The sequence below is a fragment of the Macrotis lagotis genome, chromosome 2 (genome assembly GCF_037893015.1).
Source record: "Macrotis lagotis isolate mMagLag1 chromosome 2, bilby.v1.9.chrom.fasta, whole genome shotgun sequence".
Lineage (NCBI taxonomy): Eukaryota > Metazoa > Chordata > Mammalia > Peramelemorphia > Peramelidae > Macrotis > Macrotis lagotis.
In genome coordinates, this window is record NC_133659.1 from 54,224,397 (window position 1) to 54,246,086 (window position 21,690).

At 42.8% G+C, this 21,690-nt stretch overlaps 2 protein-coding genes across 11 annotated transcripts in view; one reads left to right on the forward strand and one right to left on the reverse strand.

The window, feature by feature from the left end:
* The window catches only part of LOC141512702 (carboxyl-terminal PDZ ligand of neuronal nitric oxide synthase protein-like), a 389,034-nt gene that overhangs the window by 338,767 nt on the left and 28,577 nt on the right, over positions 1–21,690 (forward strand). For 3 of the 4 annotated variants that reach the window (XM_074221846.1, XM_074221845.1, XM_074221847.1), the window contains 2 exons: positions 6,715–6,880; positions 8,538–8,690. In XM_074221846.1, coding sequence (XP_074077947.1) covers positions 6,715–6,880; positions 8,538–8,690 — 319 coding nt within the window. Of the gene's footprint in view, positions 1–6,714; positions 6,881–8,537; positions 8,691–8,948; positions 21,195–21,690 lie in introns of those variants that run through there. The other variant, XM_074221848.1, reaches the window with a different exon arrangement.
* SPATA46 (spermatogenesis associated 46) lies at positions 17,276–21,538 on the reverse strand. Of its 7 annotated transcripts, XM_074221851.1 has the most exons (7): positions 21,249–21,537; positions 20,574–20,808; positions 19,659–19,738; positions 18,728–18,841; positions 18,497–18,610; positions 17,775–17,911; positions 17,276–17,681 (listed from the first exon to the last, which is right to left on the reverse strand). In XM_074221851.1, exons 1-7 carry the CDS (start codon positions 21,370–21,372, stop codon positions 17,376–17,378), a joined length of 1,110 nt encoding a protein of 369 aa, XP_074077952.1. In that variant the 5' UTR covers positions 21,373–21,537; the 3' UTR covers positions 17,276–17,375. The 7 variants fall into 7 exon arrangements, with proteins under 7 accessions (XP_074077952.1, XP_074077950.1, XP_074077951.1 ...); XM_074221849.1 differs by having other exon boundaries at positions 17,276–17,911; positions 21,249–21,529; XM_074221850.1 differs by having other exon boundaries at positions 17,276–17,911; positions 21,321–21,514.

The following is a 21,690-nucleotide window of genomic DNA, read 5'->3' on the forward strand; positions in this document are numbered from 1 at the left end:
AAAGGAAGACAACAGATGTGATGTTTGATTTGCTCCTCTTCAGCTTTTTTTTTTCCCCAGCTAAAGATTTTTCCAGAGGTCTCCCTCCCTGGGGTTAGGTTTACCTAGCTTATCTCTGTCTGAGATGCCTTTCAGATCAGCATACAGGTTCTGGTGAAGCATTTTTTTGAATCTCTGATGGAGGACAGGAATGACCCCCTAAAAGACATCAGGTGTCCCCTGCTCCTCTTTCAGTTCAGATAGCCCCAGGAGGCAAAATTACTTTGGATTTATTGTATTCTGCCTAAGAATGGCATGGCAGTCTTTGTGCCCATCAAATCATCTCATCCATTCTCTAGATAGGGCTAAGTGGACTTCCCATTAAAAAAAAACCACATAGCATCAGCCTCCTCCATTCCCAATAATAATAGGGAGCATTTACAGAGCTCTTGAAGGGGTGCATAGTGCTTTAGTCGAATCTCATTTGCTTTCATTTCTTATTTGAAATAATTGAATGAAAACTTTCTATTTGTTAGAGTGCTTATGTGTTGGCCAACTGCCACCCAGAGAGAGGAGAGAGAGAGAGAGAGAATTATTTAGTTATTAATTCAAGACAGCTCAAATTCATTACGTTTGGGATATCCTCCTGAGAAGAACTGATTTGGTATTCAATGTTAGGCATTCATTTTAGGTTAGTTTTTAGGTTTCTGTTTCATTTAGTTAAGGTATTAACTTTCCCCAGATTTCTAAAGGCCGAAACTCTGACCTCAACATTTTTAAATGGAGTGCTTTCTCTTTTTATCATGGGAGGTCCATCACCCTCCCTTGTAATCTCATAGACAGACTAGTACTGTGGGATCTTGGGATTAGGACAAGATATGATAAACACGGATCTTAAGAGCAGTCAGTCAGATATACTGCCTTATGTACCATAAAGCCCACATAAACCTGTCTGGATCTAGCTTAGGAGCAAAAGTTGGACATAGTGGGGAAGGAGGAAAACACAGAACCTTAGTGGGGATTTTTGTCCCCTTACCCCTGCTCCAGAGTATAGACCTGAGAGTCTAATTTGATCATCCCAGGCCCATCCTATCATTGAACTGGGGCCATTTTTGTAGGTTAGGGATGTGTTCACCCACTTCTTATAGTCATTTCTGGATTGGATCTCAATGTAAATATAAAACACTTTCTCTAAATCCTTCTGCCCACTCTTGTGACCCAGCATGAACATTCCTTGGCTGCCACTGCTTCCTGCTTCTAGTACAACCAGAAGTTCTGGGGACAGGGATAAGGACATGGCTGGGCCTTGAGCCAGAACCACCATGAGCATGACCACAGATTGACTCTGTACCACTTCGACACTGGTCTGACTACCACAGACTTTGGGCCCTGGTTAAGGAAGCCAGTTTCTGACTTGGAACATGAAAAAGCTACTGAAACTAAGTATTCCTTCCGAAAACATTCTCTGTTTAGAAATGAGGGTACAGGTTATTGATGCTTTGAGACAGGGTGTGCCATTGCTGGCTGATGGCTGGGTCCCTTCCGTCCATGGCAGGCAAGTGGCTTTTTCCAGCAGCCTCATCCTCCCCCTGCCCCCCGCCAAGTCTTCTGCATGATTTAACAGTAGCATACCCCTCTGCTAGTGGCTGATGCCTTTGCTTGTGTGTTTGTGTGTGTGTGTGTGTGTGTGTGTGTGTGTGTGTTGAGGGGAGTGGGGTAGAGTGGGGTGAATTGCTCTGGTGCCCTCCACTGGCATTTCCATGTACCTATCACTCCCAAACACCAGCCTGGCTCGGCCCCCACTTCTGATGGAGGAGTTGGAGTCAAGGCAAGTAGGCTCAACAGTGAGTGGATTGTTTGTCTATTTTTCCTTTGGGGATGGGGATTTCTTGGAGGGCAAGAAAATGGGGAGGGGTGACTTTGGCATTGCCCTCTTAATGGAGAGAAAAACAGAACCCAAAGATCAAAAAATTACCATTCAACTCTTAAATTTTTTACTCACCCAGAGGCTTATTCTATGATGGGTAAGTCATAAAAATCACAGAATTTTGTGAAATTTACTGAAATCTCAGAGTTTGAATGAACTTCAGAAGGGTATCTGGTCCAAACTGACCAGAAGCAATATGAATAATATGGTAGGTAGAGCATAGATTTTTTAGCAAGAGCACCAGACTTGGATTATCTCAGTTCAAATCTTGCTTCAGGCTGTGTGCCTCAGTTTCCCTATTAGGAGAGGGTTGGACTTTCTGTTCTTTGTGGTCACTTCTAGGGCTGAATCTATGATCTATAAATAAAATTTCCTTCTTTAACTTTCTTAACAAGTGGTCATCCAGTCTTTGCTTAATGATTTCCAGGGAAGGGAAACCCCTTCTCTTCCAAGGAAACAAATTTTAATTTTTGAACAGCTCTAATTATTAAGAACCTTTTCCCCTATATTCAGCTGTTTGAGGAAAAAGGAACAGTCAAGAAAGTTATGGTTTTCCCATGCCATACAGGAGGTTTTACATTAATCTAGGCATAGTTGTGAAGGTGATTACCTTCACTAGTTCAAATCTGGCCTATTGCTTAACCTCATTATCCTTCAATTTTCCCCAATTATATAAAAGAAAATGAGTGTATAGAATCAGAGGCCTATGTGGTCCCTTCCAGCTCCAGATGCATGATTCTATGAGCATCTTCTTGAGATAAGGAGGGAATTAGAGGGATGTTTGTGCTCAATTTTATGGATGAGGAAACTGAAACAAGGGGAGGCTGAACCAAAGTCAAAAGTGACACTGCAGATTAGGGACAACAGTTAATAAAGCTCAAACCTCTTGATTTCCCAATTTCATACTTGGTTCCTTGATCAAGCCAGAGCAATGTTTTAAGAAATCTAGACAATTGTTTGCTTCAGTTTCTTCTTCCTCCATGGTGTGCACCACAGTGATGTCAGCCCGTTCTGGGTCCTTGGACCAAATGTTAGCTTCCGTACTCAGGAAATGTGAATATGGCTGATTTCTCTGCCATTTAATTCAATTAATTATGAAATATCTGGACCATAGAAGAGGACAAGGCAGAGTGGATTGAAGGACAGCCTCAAAGTCCAGCAGTCCTAGGACTAAGGCCAACCCCTGAACCTCTAATTTCTCAGTGCCTCTAGACCACTCTCTAAAATTTTAAATTCTATGTACTTCGTCCCAGGTATACTTAATCTGCTTTACTGGAGGGAGTTTTCAAACCAGAATTTTTTTAAATTGATGAAATTATGTACCTAAATTTTTCTCCCCTTTCCCCACAGAAAGGGAGGTGATTTGATTTTGCCCACAGTAAGATTGCAATTTAATGGAGGAAAGGACAAATAAACAATTCAGTCAACATTTACTAAGCACCCACTTTGCCAAGTTTTCTGCTAATAATCCCTGGTGATGAGAAAAAAAGAGGCTAAAGAAGTCCTTGCCCTCAAGGAGTTTACAATCTAGAAAGTGCAATGGTTGGTTGGTTGGTTGGTGAATTGGTTAGTCATCCTTAGAGACCAAAATGACATCTCTGTTTTGGAGTCAAGCTACTGTATGTCTGACTGTGGCTGATCTGACCAGTATGAGTATGGAAGGTTCTACCACAGGTCAGGCATATACACATTTGATCTGACTGGGATAACGAGAAAATGAAATAAGGGAAAAGGCACTCACTATAAGAAGTCTGAGGAAAAAAGAAAGGTGACTTTTAGAAGTATTAGAAAAAGTCAGCAGAAGGAAGGGGGAGAAGAAGAGAGAATTTATTGCCTATTAAATGTCAGTTCCTTTGTCACTTTACAAATATCTTATTTGGTCCTCACTATAACCCTGGGAGGTAAGCACTGATAGTCTCTATTTAACAGTTAAGGAAACTGAGACAAAGATTAGGCAACTTGTTGTTTAGTCATGGACCCATTTTGGGGTTTTCTTGTCAAAGTCCACCCTTTCCTTCTCCAGCTCATTTTACAGATGAAGAAACTGAGGCAAACAGGATGAAGTGATTTGCCCAAGGGCACACAGATAGTATGTGTCTCTGGTAACACACAAAAGTGAATTGCTCAGGGACAAATACTAAATATCTGAGACTGGTTTGAAACTCAGGGCTTCCTGACATAGGCTCAGGGCTCTATCCACTCTTCCCCCATTTGCCTCTGAGAGACATTTAAAAATACATCATACAGATGAGAATTTTTGTGTTTCTGTAACTTTTTACTTTGGGGGCTTTTATGTGAGACAGAAAATTGTATGTCACTGCCATGCTTCTTCTCACTTGACATGGCTGGACCATGGCCATACCCAGAATTAGAAACTGAATCAACATAGGGGAAAAAAGGGCATTAGAGCCACAAGTCAGCTTTTTTTTCCCTTGGGGCTGGAGGCAAGGAATTGAGAACTGGCTGGTATCCAGCCAGGGTGACCTTCCCTTCTCCATCCCTACCCAAATCCTATTTAAGATTTCATGCCATGCTTCAGTTTACTGGAAAGGTAAAGGCAGGAGTCCAAAGGACCAGTGGGTTCTTTTTTTTCCTTTTTTTTCTTTTTTTTTGATCATAGCTCCTTCCAACCCTCCCCATCTTTTTCCCTCCTCTTGATAAGGTTGCAGTTAATCCTTAAAGGTGAAGCAGGTGTCTTGGCTGATATCAATGCAGTTTATTAGAAATGCCAGGAGGGAGGGATAGAAGATGAGGGCAGAATGAGATTTCTGTTGCAGGGCTGGTGAAAGCCAGGTTCCTTATAGCTGGAAAGTCAAAACTGATTCAAATTAGTGATTCTCATCAGGAGAGCTGAGAGCAAGGTCAGGTTGCTGAGTCTGAGCAGGGAGGGGAAAGCCAAGAATTGAGGAAATTGACTTCTCTGTGAGCTCATAGTGGGTACCTGAACCCTTGGGGAAACCCAGGCCATAGGATGGAGGAGACAAACTGGAAAATAAACAATTTGATTCAATCCTGTAATTGATTTAGAAGTTCAGTGTGGAGAATAATAGCATAGAGGGAAATCTATTGCTAATTTGGGGCAGCTAGCTGGAAAAGTGGAGTGCTCATCTTCTCAGAATCTTATTAGTGTGTGACCTCAGGTAAGTCACTTCACCCTGCTCGCCTCAGGTTCCTCATCTGCCAAATGAGTTGGAGAAGGAAGTGACAAACCACTCCAGTATCTTTGCCAAGAAAACCCCCAAAACGAGGTCATGAAGTAAGACAAGTCTGAAACACTGAAATGATTGAACAATAAATCTCTAACGTATGGTCTTAGATCTACCTGAGGTATTCAAAGATTAGATAACTTGCCCAGAATCACCCAGTTGTTAGTGGGCAAACTTTGTTAAAGTGCTTACTATGAGATCCAACCACTTGATTCCAGACCTGTCTTCCTTCCCAATGAGACCTAATACCACTTCCGCAAGTAGGGATCTGACAACCACCTCATGATTTGAGCAGTGGATCTCAATTATTAGTAATTGATAGAGGAATGGATTCAGTAATAAGGAAGACCACCCCAGACACTTAAGAACCATATGATATGGGCAAGTAACTTAACCTCTCTGGGCCTCAACTTCTTCATCTACAAATAAGTCACTCTAAGGACCATTGCAGTTCAAAATCGATGCCCCTATAGCACTACCTCAACCATTTTGAATACCACACATGATTTATATCCCTCTAGAGCAGTCTTGATCTGGGATACTGTTAACCCTTCTTGTTGTTTCCACGGTCTTCCTCTTAACAAGTTGCTTTTTCTCTTTATATTCCATTTTCCATTGCCCTTCCTCCATAAGATTAACTATTCTCTCTATTCAAACCGATTTTTGGACTGCTTCCTTCAACATTGACTCTATGTCTTTATCTACACCATTTCCACCTCTGTCTACAAAAGCCTTGCTCCCCCTTCACACTTAACTTTCAGAGGCATCAAGGGTACCCATTGATCTCCTTCAGGGCCCTCTTGAGATCCTTCCTGCCATCATCTTTGACGAGGAGTGGAAATCTCTTCCTTCTCACAGCATGAAGCCTACCATATTTGTTAACCCCACCCTGCTAGAACAAAATAACCAAGTCTCGCCACCCCCATTCCAGACTGCTACCTGTTATCTTCTGGCTAAAAATGAGGAATAACCCTTTGATGTCTTTTATGATGATAATGTCCAGTCCCCATATCGTCTCTATTTTATTGGCCCCAGTGCAATGGACCTTTTGCCCATAATTCAGTCAATAAATGTTTGATTTTCTGCTACGTGTAAGACTACTGTGTTAAGTCCTGATTTTATGCCCTTCTCTCAGGGAGCTTTCTATCTGTTGGAGAATCAGACATAACTTTGCAAACAAAGCAATCATCTAAGTAATATATTAGGGAAACAGATAATAAGTCCATGGGAGATCAAAGGGGAAAGATTGATATGTCCTAAGGCAGCTGGGGAAAGCTTCTTGGAGAAGAGACCTGAGTCATCTTAGACCTTGGCCATGAGGTGCAAAGCAGTATATGAGATGCAATGTGTCCCTGTAGAGGTATTCAAAGCCCAATTCCTCTTGGTTTGGGAAGTCCTCTCGAATTTAAACAATCAGTAGACACTATCCTAGGTCCTGGGTGCAGTCAAGAAATAGTCCTGTCCTCTTTGAAGCTTACATTTTACTCTGGGGGGAGGGGGGCAGCTACTTTCTGAGGGAGGGGGTCACTGGGCTGTTGGCCTCTAACTGACTGACCAGCCCTCCCCACTCTCTCTGCATCCCTCTCTGTGCCTACCACCCAGGTTCACTTGCTGAAGGATCAATTGGCTGCAGAGGCTGCGGCCCGACTAGAAGCCCAGGCGCGAGTCCACCAGCTCCTGCTGCAGAACAAGGACATGCTTCAGCACATCTCCCTGTTGGTCAAGCAAGTACAGGAGCTTGAGCTCAAGCTCTCAGGACAGGATGCCAGTAAGTAACCCTTCTACGGCTCCTCTCTTGACTCTCTGCCTCCCCTTGCCAACCCAGGGCTGGCAGAAAACTGTAAGGGTACTTCCCTTAAGGCCCCCAAGGATCAAGTGCCAACTCTGCCTGGAACCCCTCTCCTGAGGAAGAAAGGGAATGAAGGATCCCCATGTCCTGAAACTACTTTCTAAATAAACAATAAACAATCTCACAGACCCACCTGATATTTAATAAATGGCTTCCGGGGGCTGGGGGCTGGGGGCTGGGGAGCTGTGGAATATGAACCAGTGTCCCCAGCATGGATTGCTTATTTTTGTCCTGCATTTGCCCCAAGGCAGAGCCATAGGGTGGGTTAATGGCATGGGGGGGGCAGTGTGATAGAGTCCTGGGCTTACAGTCAGTCGACTTGACCTCAAATTCCTAATCCTACTCTTATTATTGGTATTTATTATTCACTTGTTTCAGTCATGTCAGACATTCTGTGTTCCCATTTGGGGTTTTCCTTGGCAAAGATGCTGAAGTGGTTTATCATTTCCTCCTTTGGCTCATTTTATAGGTGAGAAACCAGAGACAATTTAAGTGACTTGTCCAGGGTCACACAACTAGGAAGTGTCTGAGGCTGGATTTGAACTGATTCAAAGCCCACCACTCTATCCACTGTACCTCTTAACTTTCCCATCATTGGTATTACTGGATCTCAGTTTTCCTTACCTACTTAACAAAGTTGTATTTTCTCTCCTTTGTCCTGTGAGGAAAGGCAAAGTGGGCTTATCAGCTAAAGAGGGGAAAACTGAGTTTGAGCAAAGTTAAGCTACATACCCATGATCACACAGCAAATTATTGGCAAAGTTGAGCAAGTCTTCGATAACTTAACAGTCTAAGAGAGTTGAAAAGGGTTCCTTGAGAGCTTGTGACTTTCTCCCGTCAGTCCAGGGTCATCCTTTTTCTGATACTTGCTCTATTTTTATCGGGTCAAAAAACTTTTTACTGTCCAAGTTCTCAGATCTCTATGCTTAAAAAATTGATTATTTTTATTCTTCTTCTTCCTGATGGCCATGGTAGTAAGACTAAAGGCAGCAAAATGGTCAAAAGTAGATAATTTAGCTTTTTATTTGCTTTAAGACTAGTATAGGTGTGGCTAGATGGCACAGTGGATAGAGCACCGGCCCTGGGGTCAGGAGTACCTGAGTTCAAATCCGGCCTCAGACACTTAATAATTAACCTAGCTGTGTGGCCTTAGGCAAGCCACTTAACCCCATTGCCTTGCAAAAAAACAAAAAACAAAAAACAAACTAAAACTAAAAAAAAAAAAAAAACTGGTATAATTTGGATTAGGAAAAACTATTCTGATGGACCTGGTTCATAGATCCTGTCTAGAATTGGAAGAGACCTTGGGGACCCATAAAGTCAAACCCCCTCTTTGTAAAATCTTGAAAACTGAGGCTCAGGGAGGTTAAATGGGATTTACTCAAGATTCTACAATGTCAAAGGCAAAAAAGAGAATTTAAACCCAGGTCTTGCAATTCTGGAGCCTGTGCTCTCTTCTTTGTAGCCCACTTTGTAGCCCTGATTACTCTTTCTTACCAGGCCCAGAGTTGCATGGGAGCATTCCAGGCCTCTGACTCGTTTAACCTCCAACCTCCTCTCTTCTCTCTTTCACCAGTGGGTTCCCAAGACAGCTTGCTGGAAATCACCTTTCGCTCTGGCGTTCTCCCCGTGCTCTGTGACCCCATGACCCCCAAGCCTGAGGACCTCCACCTGCCCCCACTAGGCCCTGGCTCAGCTGACTTCGCTCACTCAGCGGGCAGCCCCTTAGGTAGGCGAGACTGTTTGGTAAAGCTGGAGTGTTTCCGTTTTCTGCCCCCCGGGGACACCCCAACAGGGGGAGAGCCTCTCCTGGGCAGCTTGGAGCTCATCAAGTTCCGGGAGTCTGGCATCGCCTCGGAATATGAGTCTAACACGGATGAGAGTGAGGAACGGGACTCGTGGTCTCAGGAGGAGCCTCCCCGCCTGCTGAATGTCCTACAGAGGCAGGAGCTAGCAGATAGCTTGGATGATGAGATTGCAGTGTAGGTTCCTAGAGGAGATGGTGGCAGTGGTGGCAGTGGTGGCAGTGGTGACCAGGCTTCTAGGGAGAAGGGCAGCAGAGACAATGTGGGGAGGGGGTTATCTCCCTGACTGAGAGTAGCACCAGCCTGGGGGTGGAGAGTAGGGCCTGGAGAAGTTTAAGGCTTCCCAGAAGACTTCAGGGTTTTAATTTTGGAGAGTAGGAAAAGAACAGGATCAAACTATTACTTCATTCTCCTGTTGATATAAAAAATGATGGACTAGGTTTTTTGGGGGCCCCATTACATCCCTTTAGAGGTTGGCCATCTCCAGAACTGCCAGGAGGCCTATGTAAGAAGGACTTCTGTATCATGAAGATTTGACTAATAATTCCATGAGGACTTCCTGTGTCTCCCTCCCCTAGGTTGGGTCTGTCACTCAGTGTCTTGGCTTTGTCTTCGTTGAAAGTACAAGCTGTTGCTAAGCATATGAGGGCTGTGAGTTCAGTAAGAGAGATGGGAAATTTTAGTCCTCAGTGGAAACATGGAAGTGACAATTTCCCCATAGGACCAGCTGTCTTGATTTATGTGTTATCCTTTGAAGCCCACAGGGAAGTGAAAGAGTTATGAGGGAAAAAAATATGAGACTAGTCCTTTTTTTTGGATATGGGAATCTAATGCCCATCAAAATTATAGTTAGAACATGGTCCAGACACCCATGGGCACTGCCACCAGAAGCCATGTCCTCAGAGTTTCAGGGGGCCTCAGCTTTTCTTCCCATCTCCTCCCTTCCCTACACAGCTTTGTGGTCTCTTTGGTTTGTTAAATGGACACTGGGAATAACTTTACCCAATGGGAATCCCAAATGGACCCTCTCCCATTTGAGTCAGGAATTGTTAGCCACGTCACCATCATCCATAAGCACACCTGTCTAGAGCAGGTGAGTGATCAGTTCAGTACCTGAGTTGTCTATGTATCTATGGTATAAGACTTGTGGAGGGGCCTTAGGAAAAACTTGCATTCTTCTTTGTCCTGAGACAGTAGTTGGTCCTTAATGGCAATTTAGAAAGTGACTGAAGGAAAGTTTATTGTATTCTATCAACCTTTCTGAAGGAGTCGACCCTGTCCTCCATCATGGACAACAAAGCTCCAGACCCAGAGGTAAAGAATTATGGAAGGGCTTGGTCACTGGGAAGAATGGTCCCAGATCATATGTTGTCAGCCTTAGACTTCCTTTGTAAGTTAGGTAAAGGAAGATTCTATCTATCCCGGACTTTCATATACCTACTGTATTTTTCTCTGGACCAAATGGTCCAGATCATAGGACAAAAATCATCATACAACTTTACCATATTCCTCTCCAGAGATTATTGTACCAGATGCAACTTAATTGGAAATAATGTTTGTGTGTGTCCATTTATGTGTGCTCCTGAAAACTGCCCAACTTCCTTCTATATATGAGAACTCAAAAGCAAGATTTCTATGTCTGTTGACTCTGCCCCTATACTATCAAAATACCCTTCTGTTCCATTTATTATAGTTCTAAGATAATTCTAATAGATTAATATTGTCCCTGAAGTATGCTTATTTATTAAAAAAAAGGTTCTGTTTGAATTAGGCCTAGATAAAATGGTCAGATAACAGGGTAAAGAAAGAAAGACCCCCCCCCCCCCAGGGAAAGAAAACCTTTAAAATGAGGAAATTGAGGAGCCTGGTTTGGTTTATACATATCTGATTTGCAAAACAACTGCATAACTGGTAACAGACAGCTTGAAAGAAACCAAGTTTTTGTTCACCAGAGAGCACTGTTGATAGAGGGAAGTGATCTGGTGATGTTAGTGGCCTGCTGTGGGCCAGCAGGAACTAAGGTGAAGCCAATGGCAGAATGGACAGGGCTCTTCTGTTATGGCAAGAGGAGTGAATGTGGGCAGGGCAGGCCAGATCTTAGGTAACCTATTCTAGGACCCAAGATGAGGGTGTACGTGTGTAGATATGTAGATGTGTAGATAGGAATATATACAATATAGATATGTATGTATGTATATATATATATATATATTATACATATATATATACAGAGAGAGAGACAGAGACAGAGGCAAAGAGACAGAAAAACAGAGTGGGGGGGCAGGGGAGAGAGAGAGAGAGATGGAACAAGAAGGTGCCCAATTGATAAGGGAGAAGACAACTGTGGAAAGAGAGAGACTAACAAAGGCAAAACAAGAATATCGAAAAAAAAAATGGTGAGGCAGAGGGAGTAGGGCTGAACAAAATAGGGGTGTTACTGAAAGCAGGTAGGTCAAGTTCTGAATCGGAGAAGTCCTTTTCACTCCCCGCTTCCTCTCTGGTTTTTCAAGTGTTTGCTGGTGGTTCCTTGATTTGAAACTGGATTGAATGGCAGAGCCAGGGTTGGTGTTGCTAGTTACTGATTATTGGGAATTGGAATTTGGTTCCACATAGTGGCTACACCTTAAACATGGGAACACTCTGGACCTTTTATTTCAACGACAGGGAGAATAAAAAAGTCTGAGACTGAGTTTGTTCTTAGAAGGAAAATAAGCCTTAGATTCTTGCTTTTGTCCCAGGGAGGACTTCCCTTGCTTTTTCTCAGTCAACTTTTGTCTTTCTCCTCCTGTCCCTTGGTCTAGCCCCAGAAGTTCCCTATGGCAACTGTTAAGGTATAGGTATCCTACGTAGCATGAACTACACGAGTGCCCACATGGTGAAGAATGGGTGGCAGTCACTGTGTGTCCAAACGGGAGTATCTTTGGATTCTGAGCAGGGGAGGGCACAGCCAGAATACAACAAGGTGACCTCAGCTGCTTGACCCTTGACTAGGGAAGACAGGCAAAGAAATGGAGCACCTTTCATCTCCTATCCCAGGGGATAGCCTACTCCCACTCCTCTATTGCTATTTGCTCTGCTAACGTTTTCCTCTTCTTTCCCTCTTCGGTTCTGCAACGTCATGGAGGAGATAATGGACTGGGGTTGAGGAGGGGGCTGTGAAAGTAAAGCCTGTATCAGGGATGATCAGAGGCTGTGAACTCCCAGGCCCTCCCAGGATTATGTGACACTCACCACAAGGGGTTGTGTGTGGGGTCAAGAAAGGCAAGGCAGCCTCTGCTCACCTGGACTGTACATTTGAATTGTAAATTTGTAATTATATTCCTGATAATCTCAGCACTGTCTGTAAAACTCTCTGGCCTTACCACTATCTATTGATCTTGCTTTATTGAGGTTTAATTTGGTATTTTATTTATTCCCTTCCCCAACCTTTCCCTTTTCTTCCTTTTCCTACAACTGTTGTATCATTAACTCTATTGACTCAACTCTCTGGGAAATTATTCTGTCCATGTAAGTGCACTTACTCCCTGGATGTTGTCACCAGTCTAGTGGCTTTTGCTAAATAAACCTTTCTTATTTCTAAAGTCTTTCTGTCGTCCCTTCTTGTTTCTTACTCTTTTTTGCTCTACCTGCCTTCTTTCTTAACCTCCTCCCCCCCAAGCCAGGCATATATGGGATGAGGGGACTCATTTCTGATGGAGAAGGTTCTTTTGGGGTAACAAGTGATAGATCTGTATAGGGAAGGCAGGAAACCTTCTCCCCCCAGCATCTACTGTTCACCTCAATTAGCTTGAAATGTCCAAAGAATCAAAAAAAAAAAAACCAACCATTTTTGCAAATCCATTCTCCATTTCCCAGCCTTTGTCATACCTTTCAGAGATTCTGCAGTATTGTGGGCCATGGCAATGAATATCCTAGGTATACAGAATTGATCCAGTAGTGTCTTTAGATGTCCTAGCCCTTCATTTAAAAATGAGGAAACTGGACCCAGGGGAGAGCAAGTGATTTGTTCGCAGTTTAGTCGGTGCAGAACCAGGATCTGTACTCAAGTCCTATGACTTCAAATTCAGTACTCTTCTTACACCACAATCATATCACATTGTCACAGGATATCATGTTGCAATTGTATTACCACCACTTTCTACCAGCATACTTTCTTTCAATAGGACTAACCTGGAAATGAAACTAATGACAACACTCATTTTCATTTATAAGCACAATTGGAAAGTCCTTGAAATTGGCTTTGTACCCCACCTTTGTCTCCTACTATGTGAAAATACTTCTTAGAACCACATTGTAGCTGTACGATGGAGGTATTGGCTGAAATGACTGAGATCCCTTCCTTCCTGTTCTAATCTGTCATCCATTTATTGTTTTAAAGTGTTCAGGGTTTGTTGGTTTTTTGTGGGAAGGGGGAACTTAAGTCCCCATTTCTCATTTAATTTTTTGAAGCCTCTTCAAATGTAGAACCTCCCTTATTATTATTGCTGATTCTGCGCTCCTTTGTAAGGATGGTCTGAGCTGCCTGGGGACCAAATGATGATCTTGCCCCAGAGTTTCCTGAACCACATTTGAAGACCACTAGTCTAGTTCATGGGATCATAGATCTTGAGCTAGGAGAAGAGACACTTGCAGTTTAGAGATATGTTCAATATATCACAAGTAGGATTTGAATTCATGTAAGAGAGATGGGACAATTGGTGACTTGCCCATGGGTTCACAAAGCAGACATGTTTCAGAGGTAGGAACTGAATCCAGGTCTTCTAAACTTCAAGGCCAGCCAATACATCCTCCTGTCTCTCACTTTCAGGCTCATGGCGGCTCATTTGGGGAGTATGAGCAGCTAGCTGCACAGTTCAACCCTCATACTCGACTAAGATCAAACTGGTGATTGGTAACAGGATATCCTCAACCACACTTTGAGCAACATTAAAAAAAAAAGTTAAAGTTTGCTCTTTAACAAACGAATTTTGAAAAGATGTATAGAGTTACTGCTCTTGTGTTTTTTAAAAAAACAACTTTGTTTTGTGCCTCCCCACCTACCTTGGAATAGTGTTATGTTTTCATAGAGCAGAGACAATCTGCTTAATTTTCAAAAAAAATCTTAGATGTTCTCATAGAAGCGGCAGAAATCCTCAGGCTTAGCTTACAAGGAATATTTCAAATCATTCTAGTAATTCTGAAGACTAGTCAATGACTTTGCATGGTCTAAACTATTGATTTCCCTCATGTAATATGCCCAAATATTGGGTGTGAGCAGATGGAACAAATGACCTGGAAAGTTCGATGGTTTCACCTTTATCAAAGTGACCTCAAAACAAATGAGCAATGAAGAAAATCCTTAACTGAGCCCCAACAAGACTTCCCTGCTCAAAGGGTAGTAGCCTAATCTGGGGAGCAGAGAGTGGGTGTCACTGAGAAATGACTGAAGGACATGGTGCAGAAACTAGATCAGTGGATTCAGAGACCTCGAGTATGGGACAGGTCTTATTAACTTTTAGGTCTTCTGCTTTGAGACACCAGAGCAGACAACCTTTGTCATTTCTTATTTGCCATTTGTATTCTGCCTGCTTCCAAAAGCTATGAGGTAAATCACAAAATTAGTTAAATAAAGTAAAAATTAAAATAGAGCCAAAATCTTTTCCCATACATATAAAATGAGGGTTTTGAATTAAGTCCCTTCCAGATCTTAAACTCTATACAGCTAAGGGTAAGATGTCCTTACAACCTCTGATGTCCCACTTTGGACTTTCTGTAACTCTGTATAGCTCTAACCTAATGAGAATGAATAGATGAAAAAACTGGAACTTCTTCAAATTTACCTTTCTAAAGGGTAAGGGACTAAAGTACTATACTAAGGTTACATGATTAACAAGTTTTAGAGATAGGAAGAAACATAGGTAAGCAATCATTTTGATTCTAGAGAAAAATATAAAAAGAATAAAATTTTTAGTCTCCTTTAGCTAGCCCCTATGATCAGGAATAAGTGACAGAATCTCTCTGGAATGGGCTTAGTTTAGCAGTTCTAAAAACTTTTTTGTCTGAGGACCCCCTTATTCTCTTAAAAACTGATTAGTCCCACCCTGACAACTTTTGTTTTTGTGGATTATATCTACCAAGATTTACAATATATGAAATTAAGGTATCTTTTTATTAGGAACATAGTTTTGACCTCATGAACCTCCCCACCCACCCAAAGATCCCTGGACTACAAACTTTGGGAACCACTGGATTGATTCTTGAGTCCAAGGGATTAGAGAGAGAGAGAGAGAGAGACTTGAATAGTCAAGTGACTTGCCCAAGGTGTCACAAGTAGTAGGGTTTGAGGTAGGATTTGCATTCGTGTCCTCTGATTCCTGGACCAGTGCTCTTCACTAGGTATAGTCCCTTCTGAATGTCATCTCCAGGCCCAGCTTCTGTGCCTCCCATTCAAGTTGTAAAAGAGACTCATGAAATGTGAGACTGAGCCTTGTCACTGTCACTGAATTTGGTAGCAGGAGGACATCAGGAACCCTGTTTGAACACCACAAGAAAACAGATGATATAATGAGCAAAGGGGATTGTCCAGGTCTTGTCCTTCTCCATCTGTGGAAGATGATTGGTCAGAGAGAAAAAGAAAAGGATGGGTGTTTCTTTTTGCATATGTCTGTGTCTTCATATACACTCATACATGTACATATCGTCATCATCACTGTTACTATATTCATATGGGACTTCCTGTGTACCAGGCCCTTTACAATGATCTTATTTGATCTTCCCAACAATCCTGGGATGTAAATGCTATTATTAGACTGGGACAAATGGAGGTTAAGTGATTTGCCTGCAGTAACACAGCTAGTGTATTTGAGGCTAGATTTGAACTCAAGTCATCCTGATTCCAGACCTGCTCTTTGTGTATACAAATTCTAGTAATTACATACACATATAATATATATTGACCATATGTCAGGGAAAAACTTGGCTGACCTTTGATGCAAAGTCCCATGAAGAGTATGGTACAGTGAAAAACATACTGGCTCTGGTGTCAGGAACTTGGGTTCAAATCCCACCGCTGACTCTGGCACTTAAATTCTCCCAGAATCTCACTTTCTTCATCTGCAAAATGATCTATGATCCTATGACATGGTCAAATGAAGATGGTTAGCCTGCCTGGGAAAAAGAGAGTTGTGGCATAGTAGTCCCTGGCTGCAGAGAAGGTGGTGGCTGCCATCCTGATGGAAGTGAATTGGCATTGGGAACTGGGAAAAGTGACCGAAAAACCAAATGCCCCTTTGAAGTGAGTTTTGTTGTATTTAGAAAGGGCAAAACTCTTCCAGGCCATGGGGAAAAATTTGGGGGGGAAGTTACTCCTGGAGAAAAAAATCTAAAGGTATCCTGCAAACTTTCCTCTAGCCCACCCTCCCCCTGTGCTCCTCTCCCCTACTGTGAACAAGTTGGATAGAGAATTTTGTCTCTTGTGGGGTTCAAAATGAAATAGTGCCAACCTACCCCTTGGTTTAGCTTTCTCACTTTCCCCAGTGAAGTTATAATCCTTCTCACCTCATTCACTTTTCTACTAAATGTTTTATGATGTGAAAGGAGGTCCATCCTTACTAAAAACAAGAGTCCCCAACTGATTGCATCTTTCAGGAAGTATCCTGTAGGATATGGCTTTCTTGTAAGGAGATGGCATGCAGTCCTAAAACTTAACTCCAGGATCCCCAGACCCCCCCAAAATAGTATTCCCCCTCACATCATGACAATAAGGGATTACTACCCCCTGAAGGGAGTAGGGATCTTTTAGTGACCATATTACTAAAGAGAGATAAGCCATCAAGAATTGCCCTTAGATTAGGTGGATCTAAGTTGGGAAATGGAAACATCAAGAATTGAGTCGAGTATAAACAGTTTGAGCAAGGCAGACCATGATTGGACTATCACCCCCTTCATTCTGGATGTTAATTAGGTCTCTCTTACTGCAGTTTAAAGATTGCATTAGTTGTTTTTTTTTTGACTTCTAAAAAACAGCATAGGCTCCTATTGAGCCTGTAGTAACTAAAACCCCACCATGCTTTTACAGAACTTGTTTCTTAGCCATGTCTCCCCCTGTATTTTATGAATTAATTTTTGAAAAATTCATAACATAGAATTTTACATTTACCATAATTGAATATCACCCAATCAGATTTGGTCCATTGTCCTAACCTGGTGAAATCACTTTAAGTCTTGATTCTGTTAACTAGCACATTAACTCTTGCTACAGCTTTAGAACTGCTATAAATCTGATGCATGTGCCATCTGTGCCCACCGAAATAATCGGTAAAAGCTGGGTCATAAGTGAATCATAGATTTCTGGGGCACTTTCCTAAATACCCCGCCTTTCTAATGCAGCATTGACACATTAATGACTGCTTTGGAGGGTCTTCAGATTTTTCAACCAGCTCCAAATCAACCCCAATGTATTATTACCCAGCTACCATCAGGGCAGAGAAATTACTGCGTGATTAGACACTTTCTCAGACTCAGCACAAGGTTGTGACTAATATTTTGATTTATTCTCACTTCTTTAGACATAACATAGTTTTTAACCCCCTGTATTTTCCTTTGGTCTGTTCTAATGGGCTGCTGTAAGTCTACTTGAAAGTCTGGCAGCTGCTGGTGGAGACCCTGTCTCCCGGTCGTGCCTTCTGCTCTTTTCCCCAGAGAGTTTTGAGTTTTCTGTAGTACACCTTGCAACTGAAGCCTTCCTTGAAACCCCCTTTGATGTGACTTTTCAAGGAGTGCATCGTAGGATACATGCGGCAACAGGCCACACATTTGTAGCCATTCTGCTGGGCAGGGTGCCACTTGGAAGCTGTGAGGATGTCCTGGGATGTGATGTAGTCCTTGGAATCCAGGCCTGGTCTGGGTTTCTTGGTGGTTTCCCGGGGACAGGCATTCTCAAGGGAGGAGGACGAAGAGCAGATGCTCTCAGCCATATCAACAGGTTGGCCAGTGTCCCCCCTGCCCTCCCTGCCCTCGTCCCGTTGTACCTCTGGGAAGTTGTAGGTCTCCAAATGGCTTTCTTTATCTGTGCACACAAAGTAGCTATAAGGTGAGAACCAGGGCCGATAGATGGTACAATTCCGCCTCAGCTGTTCAGTGCTTGGCGTGTCCCCCAAGGCACAGTCTATTATGGGAAGAAAAGAGCCAAATCTAAGCCTCTTAGTGCTCTGGGCTTGGTCAAGTTGGGAGCTGAGTGTCCCCAGGAGAGGAAATGGGTGGATGTCTGAGAAGCATCGGTGGAGGTAAGAGAACAACTTGGGGCATTCTACCTGTTCCTTTTTTTTTAATTTAATTTTCAGATGGGTTAAGTCTTACAGCAGTTCAATCTGTAAAAATAGTCATAATCTTTCGCAAATGATCTTGAAAGTTTGGTGTGATTTGGCTAAATCTTGTTGCTTCCTGAGATAGATGGTCCTTCCCTGGAGACAAGCATTTACACTACAATTTATCAACCTGAGCCAATTCATTTTTCCTCCCTCTCTGAGTTATTTCCATTGCCCTGCTCCGTGGGATATGAGGGGCAATAGTTTAAAGAAAATAGGATTAGATAAATGAAATAGGAAAACATGGCAGATGGTCACCAAGCTTCTCACGACCCATTCCCTAAGGGAGAGGCCCCTCACTCCAATTTCACAGACAAATGTATGTCAATCCCTACATAGATTATGTCTATCTATGTGAACATGCACACGATTATGGAAGACCTCACCTGATGAGAACACTGTGTTATGTACCCCATGTCGGAGAGCACTGCATTGATACTGGGGTGGCAGGACCTGAGCAGGGCTGGGCACCTCACCAGGTCCAGGAGTCTTTGAGATGTCTGAGTGACAGAAGGAAACACTCTGGTAAGCTAAATGGAGGGCCGCCCTTCTAGGACTTCCAATGGGATTTGGGGAAGATTCCATTTTGGCTCTTTGTTCTCATCATTGCCAAATACCTCCTGGGACTGAGATGACACCACCAACACGCAGTGCAGTGAGGAAGGGATGTTCCAAATGAGTTTCTAGCTGTTTTCTGAATGGGACCATTTCATTGAGGTACAGGAAATAGTCTGGGTAAAGGAGACAACTTTGTTCTTCTACCTGCCCCAGCCATTCTCACACCCCCTCCTGTTTCACTACTGTGCGTACCCTCTATACTGTGAGGTTTTAAGTTCTCCTGAGCTTGGTATCTATTGTGGAGGTTCCAAACTGTGTCATGGAAGACCCCTTCTATGCTATTAAGCATAAACAGCTGACCCAAAGACCCCACACATAGTCCTGACTACAGATCAGGATTAAGGTATATGTCCTGGGGGTTCTAACTTGTTGGCTCAATGGAGTTGACCAAGTTGAAAGCTTAGCTACATTTGTTTCCCAGAGAAATAGTTTTAGATCTTAGTTCACAATCTTGTATATATATAAATATATACACACACACACACACAAGAGACTACAGAAGGAAAAAACAATACTCATTGACTTGCCAAAATCTTATTCCTGAGTTTTCTCACATTAGGATCACAGTGGTGCACTCAAAGGCTCTATTTTTCTCTAATTAAACAAGGTCAGAGCATACCATGATGAGTAGAATGGTAAACCATGCTAAGAAAATAGATGTATCATCATGGAAATCAATACAGACTAAAGGGGTAAAAAATCCATGGGAAACTGGCAGTTTATGTTTCAGTCACCCCTGCTATAGAAGCCATAGAGCTGAAAAGAATATTAACCTCTTGGAACCTGACATCAATGGCAAGTATCTTTCCCCACCACCCATCAGGGAGAATAAATATTTTTTGAATTTGAGTTTCTGGCCCTATACATCAGCTAGTGGGCCTATTCCAAAGGAAGATAAACACATGGTTCCCAGCTTCACCCATTGTTTACCTGGCAAGCTGGTAGCTCGAGAGGATGTAATGTCAGGAAAAGTATTCATGGCAGAGGAAGAGATCCGTGGTCCTGAAATGCTAAGGAGAGAGAAGTTCTCCATGTTCTGACTCTTGGTAAGTTATGGAGATTAACTTTCTCTTCCTCCTTAGGTGCTAGTTGTGTTGTCCAGGCGATAAACATTCTGAGATCATTTGACATCATAATAAGGTCACATGATTCCACTTGCCAGCACATCTGGACCAGTTGTTAGCCAAGGAAAGGCTTACATTCCCACTTTCCTTGGGCTAACTCTCAGTTCTTCATATTTTGCTTCCCTAAGTAGCTTTTACATACCTTGTGTCTTTCCTGGGTATCACTGAAGGAAGGATAAGAGTCATGTTGAAATTGTGTACCCTCCTGTCTTCTGAACCTTCCTCTGGTTTCTTCAGTGCCCTCTCACCCAGCTTTTAAATCTGTGTTTATTAATTCCCTTCTTGCTTCACTACCCCCTGCTCTGTACCCTCAAAAAATAAAAATAAAATCAAGCACCCTGTTACAGGCTATCTTTATCATCATGGTCATCCATTAGGTTGTGTGGCAGTGCACCATTAGATAGGATGGGAAGATATTATATGGAAGAGTCATGGTCTCTACTGAGAAGGGGCTGACAAAATTGTAAGGGTATGGGTGTTGTGAAAAAATAAATTTTGTGTGTGTGTGTGTGTGTGTGTGTGTGTGTGTGTGTTTGTGTGTGTGTCTGTATGGGGAGAGAGGAAAGGGGAATAGGAGAGAGGGGGAGACTTAGTCTTCTTTTTTGTATCTTTTCAGGGTGTCCAACGAGTGGGTAGATGAGAGAAATTTGATAATCTTTCACTGAGACTCTAGGAGTGTATAATATAATATAAATAAGTGGAAGTAATAGTCTCTACATACCTTGGAAATTTCGATTGTCTTAGCACTGCCATTCGAGGCATCTTTGTACAGTGGATAGAATAACGGAGTTGAGGATAAGTTCCGAGTCCTCGCTTGGCAACAAAATAACATTGGGTCTTTGGAAAAGGCATTCCACCATTTTGAACTGCATTGTCTTCTGTCACATGGAAGGGTTGAAACTGATGACCTTTAATTCCTTCCAGGTGGAGCATTTTAGGATACCGTGATTTGCAGACTAGGAAATGATAGGTAGATAGAGATAAGTGATGAGGTCTGGGATTTCATGTTCCCTTTTTTCATTCAACTTCCACCACTGATACCCACTTTAAAATAAGACTAGTACTTTCAAAACTCCCTAAAAAGAAAATGTGAGAAATTTTCCCATTCTTAGGTGGGAGCTAAAAAACAAAGCTGATACAAGTAAGCTGATTTGCTTAGCTGGTCATCTGAGATTCCTGACATAGATCCCTACCAGTAGGACCCTGATCTGACTGACTTGAGAGGTTCCTATCAGTGTTGGGAACTCGGGCAGTAATAGATACCATCCTGGACTGGTCACTTCATATAATGTCTGTTTCTTATTTCTTTCCTGCCTGCTTTCCGAGCCCCTGTCTGGGTCAGGTAAGATCCCCTTTCCCCCACTGGTGGCGCATGCTGCAGAATGCCCCACTCTACCCCTGTGTGTGCATGCTGTGTGTGGTGGTGCCAGGGGAGGGAGGGCTGGTCCCCAGTGCCGTAATTCCTCGCCTCCAATATTCAGTGGAGCCCTGTGCCTCTGGGGTGCTGTGGTCTCAGGCATTCTTGTCTTAGGAGGTCAAGGTTCTGTGTTCTCTTCTTTCATGCCAATGCCCATGGATGTCTAAGATGAGATGCTGTTGCTGTACCCTGCCTTCTATCCCACCCCCCAAATTTGACTGTTGATTATTCATATGGTTGTAGCCAAGGTCACTCTTGGCTTGGTACCACTTCAACCACGAGAAGAGGGGGAATTCAATCCATGTCACATCTTGGGGATATTCCAGACAGGATAGCAGAATTTACCCATAGGGTGCAAATGGTTAACTTGCCCACATCAGATTTTGGAAAGGATTGCTGGGTTTCTGAAAATGAGAAGGAA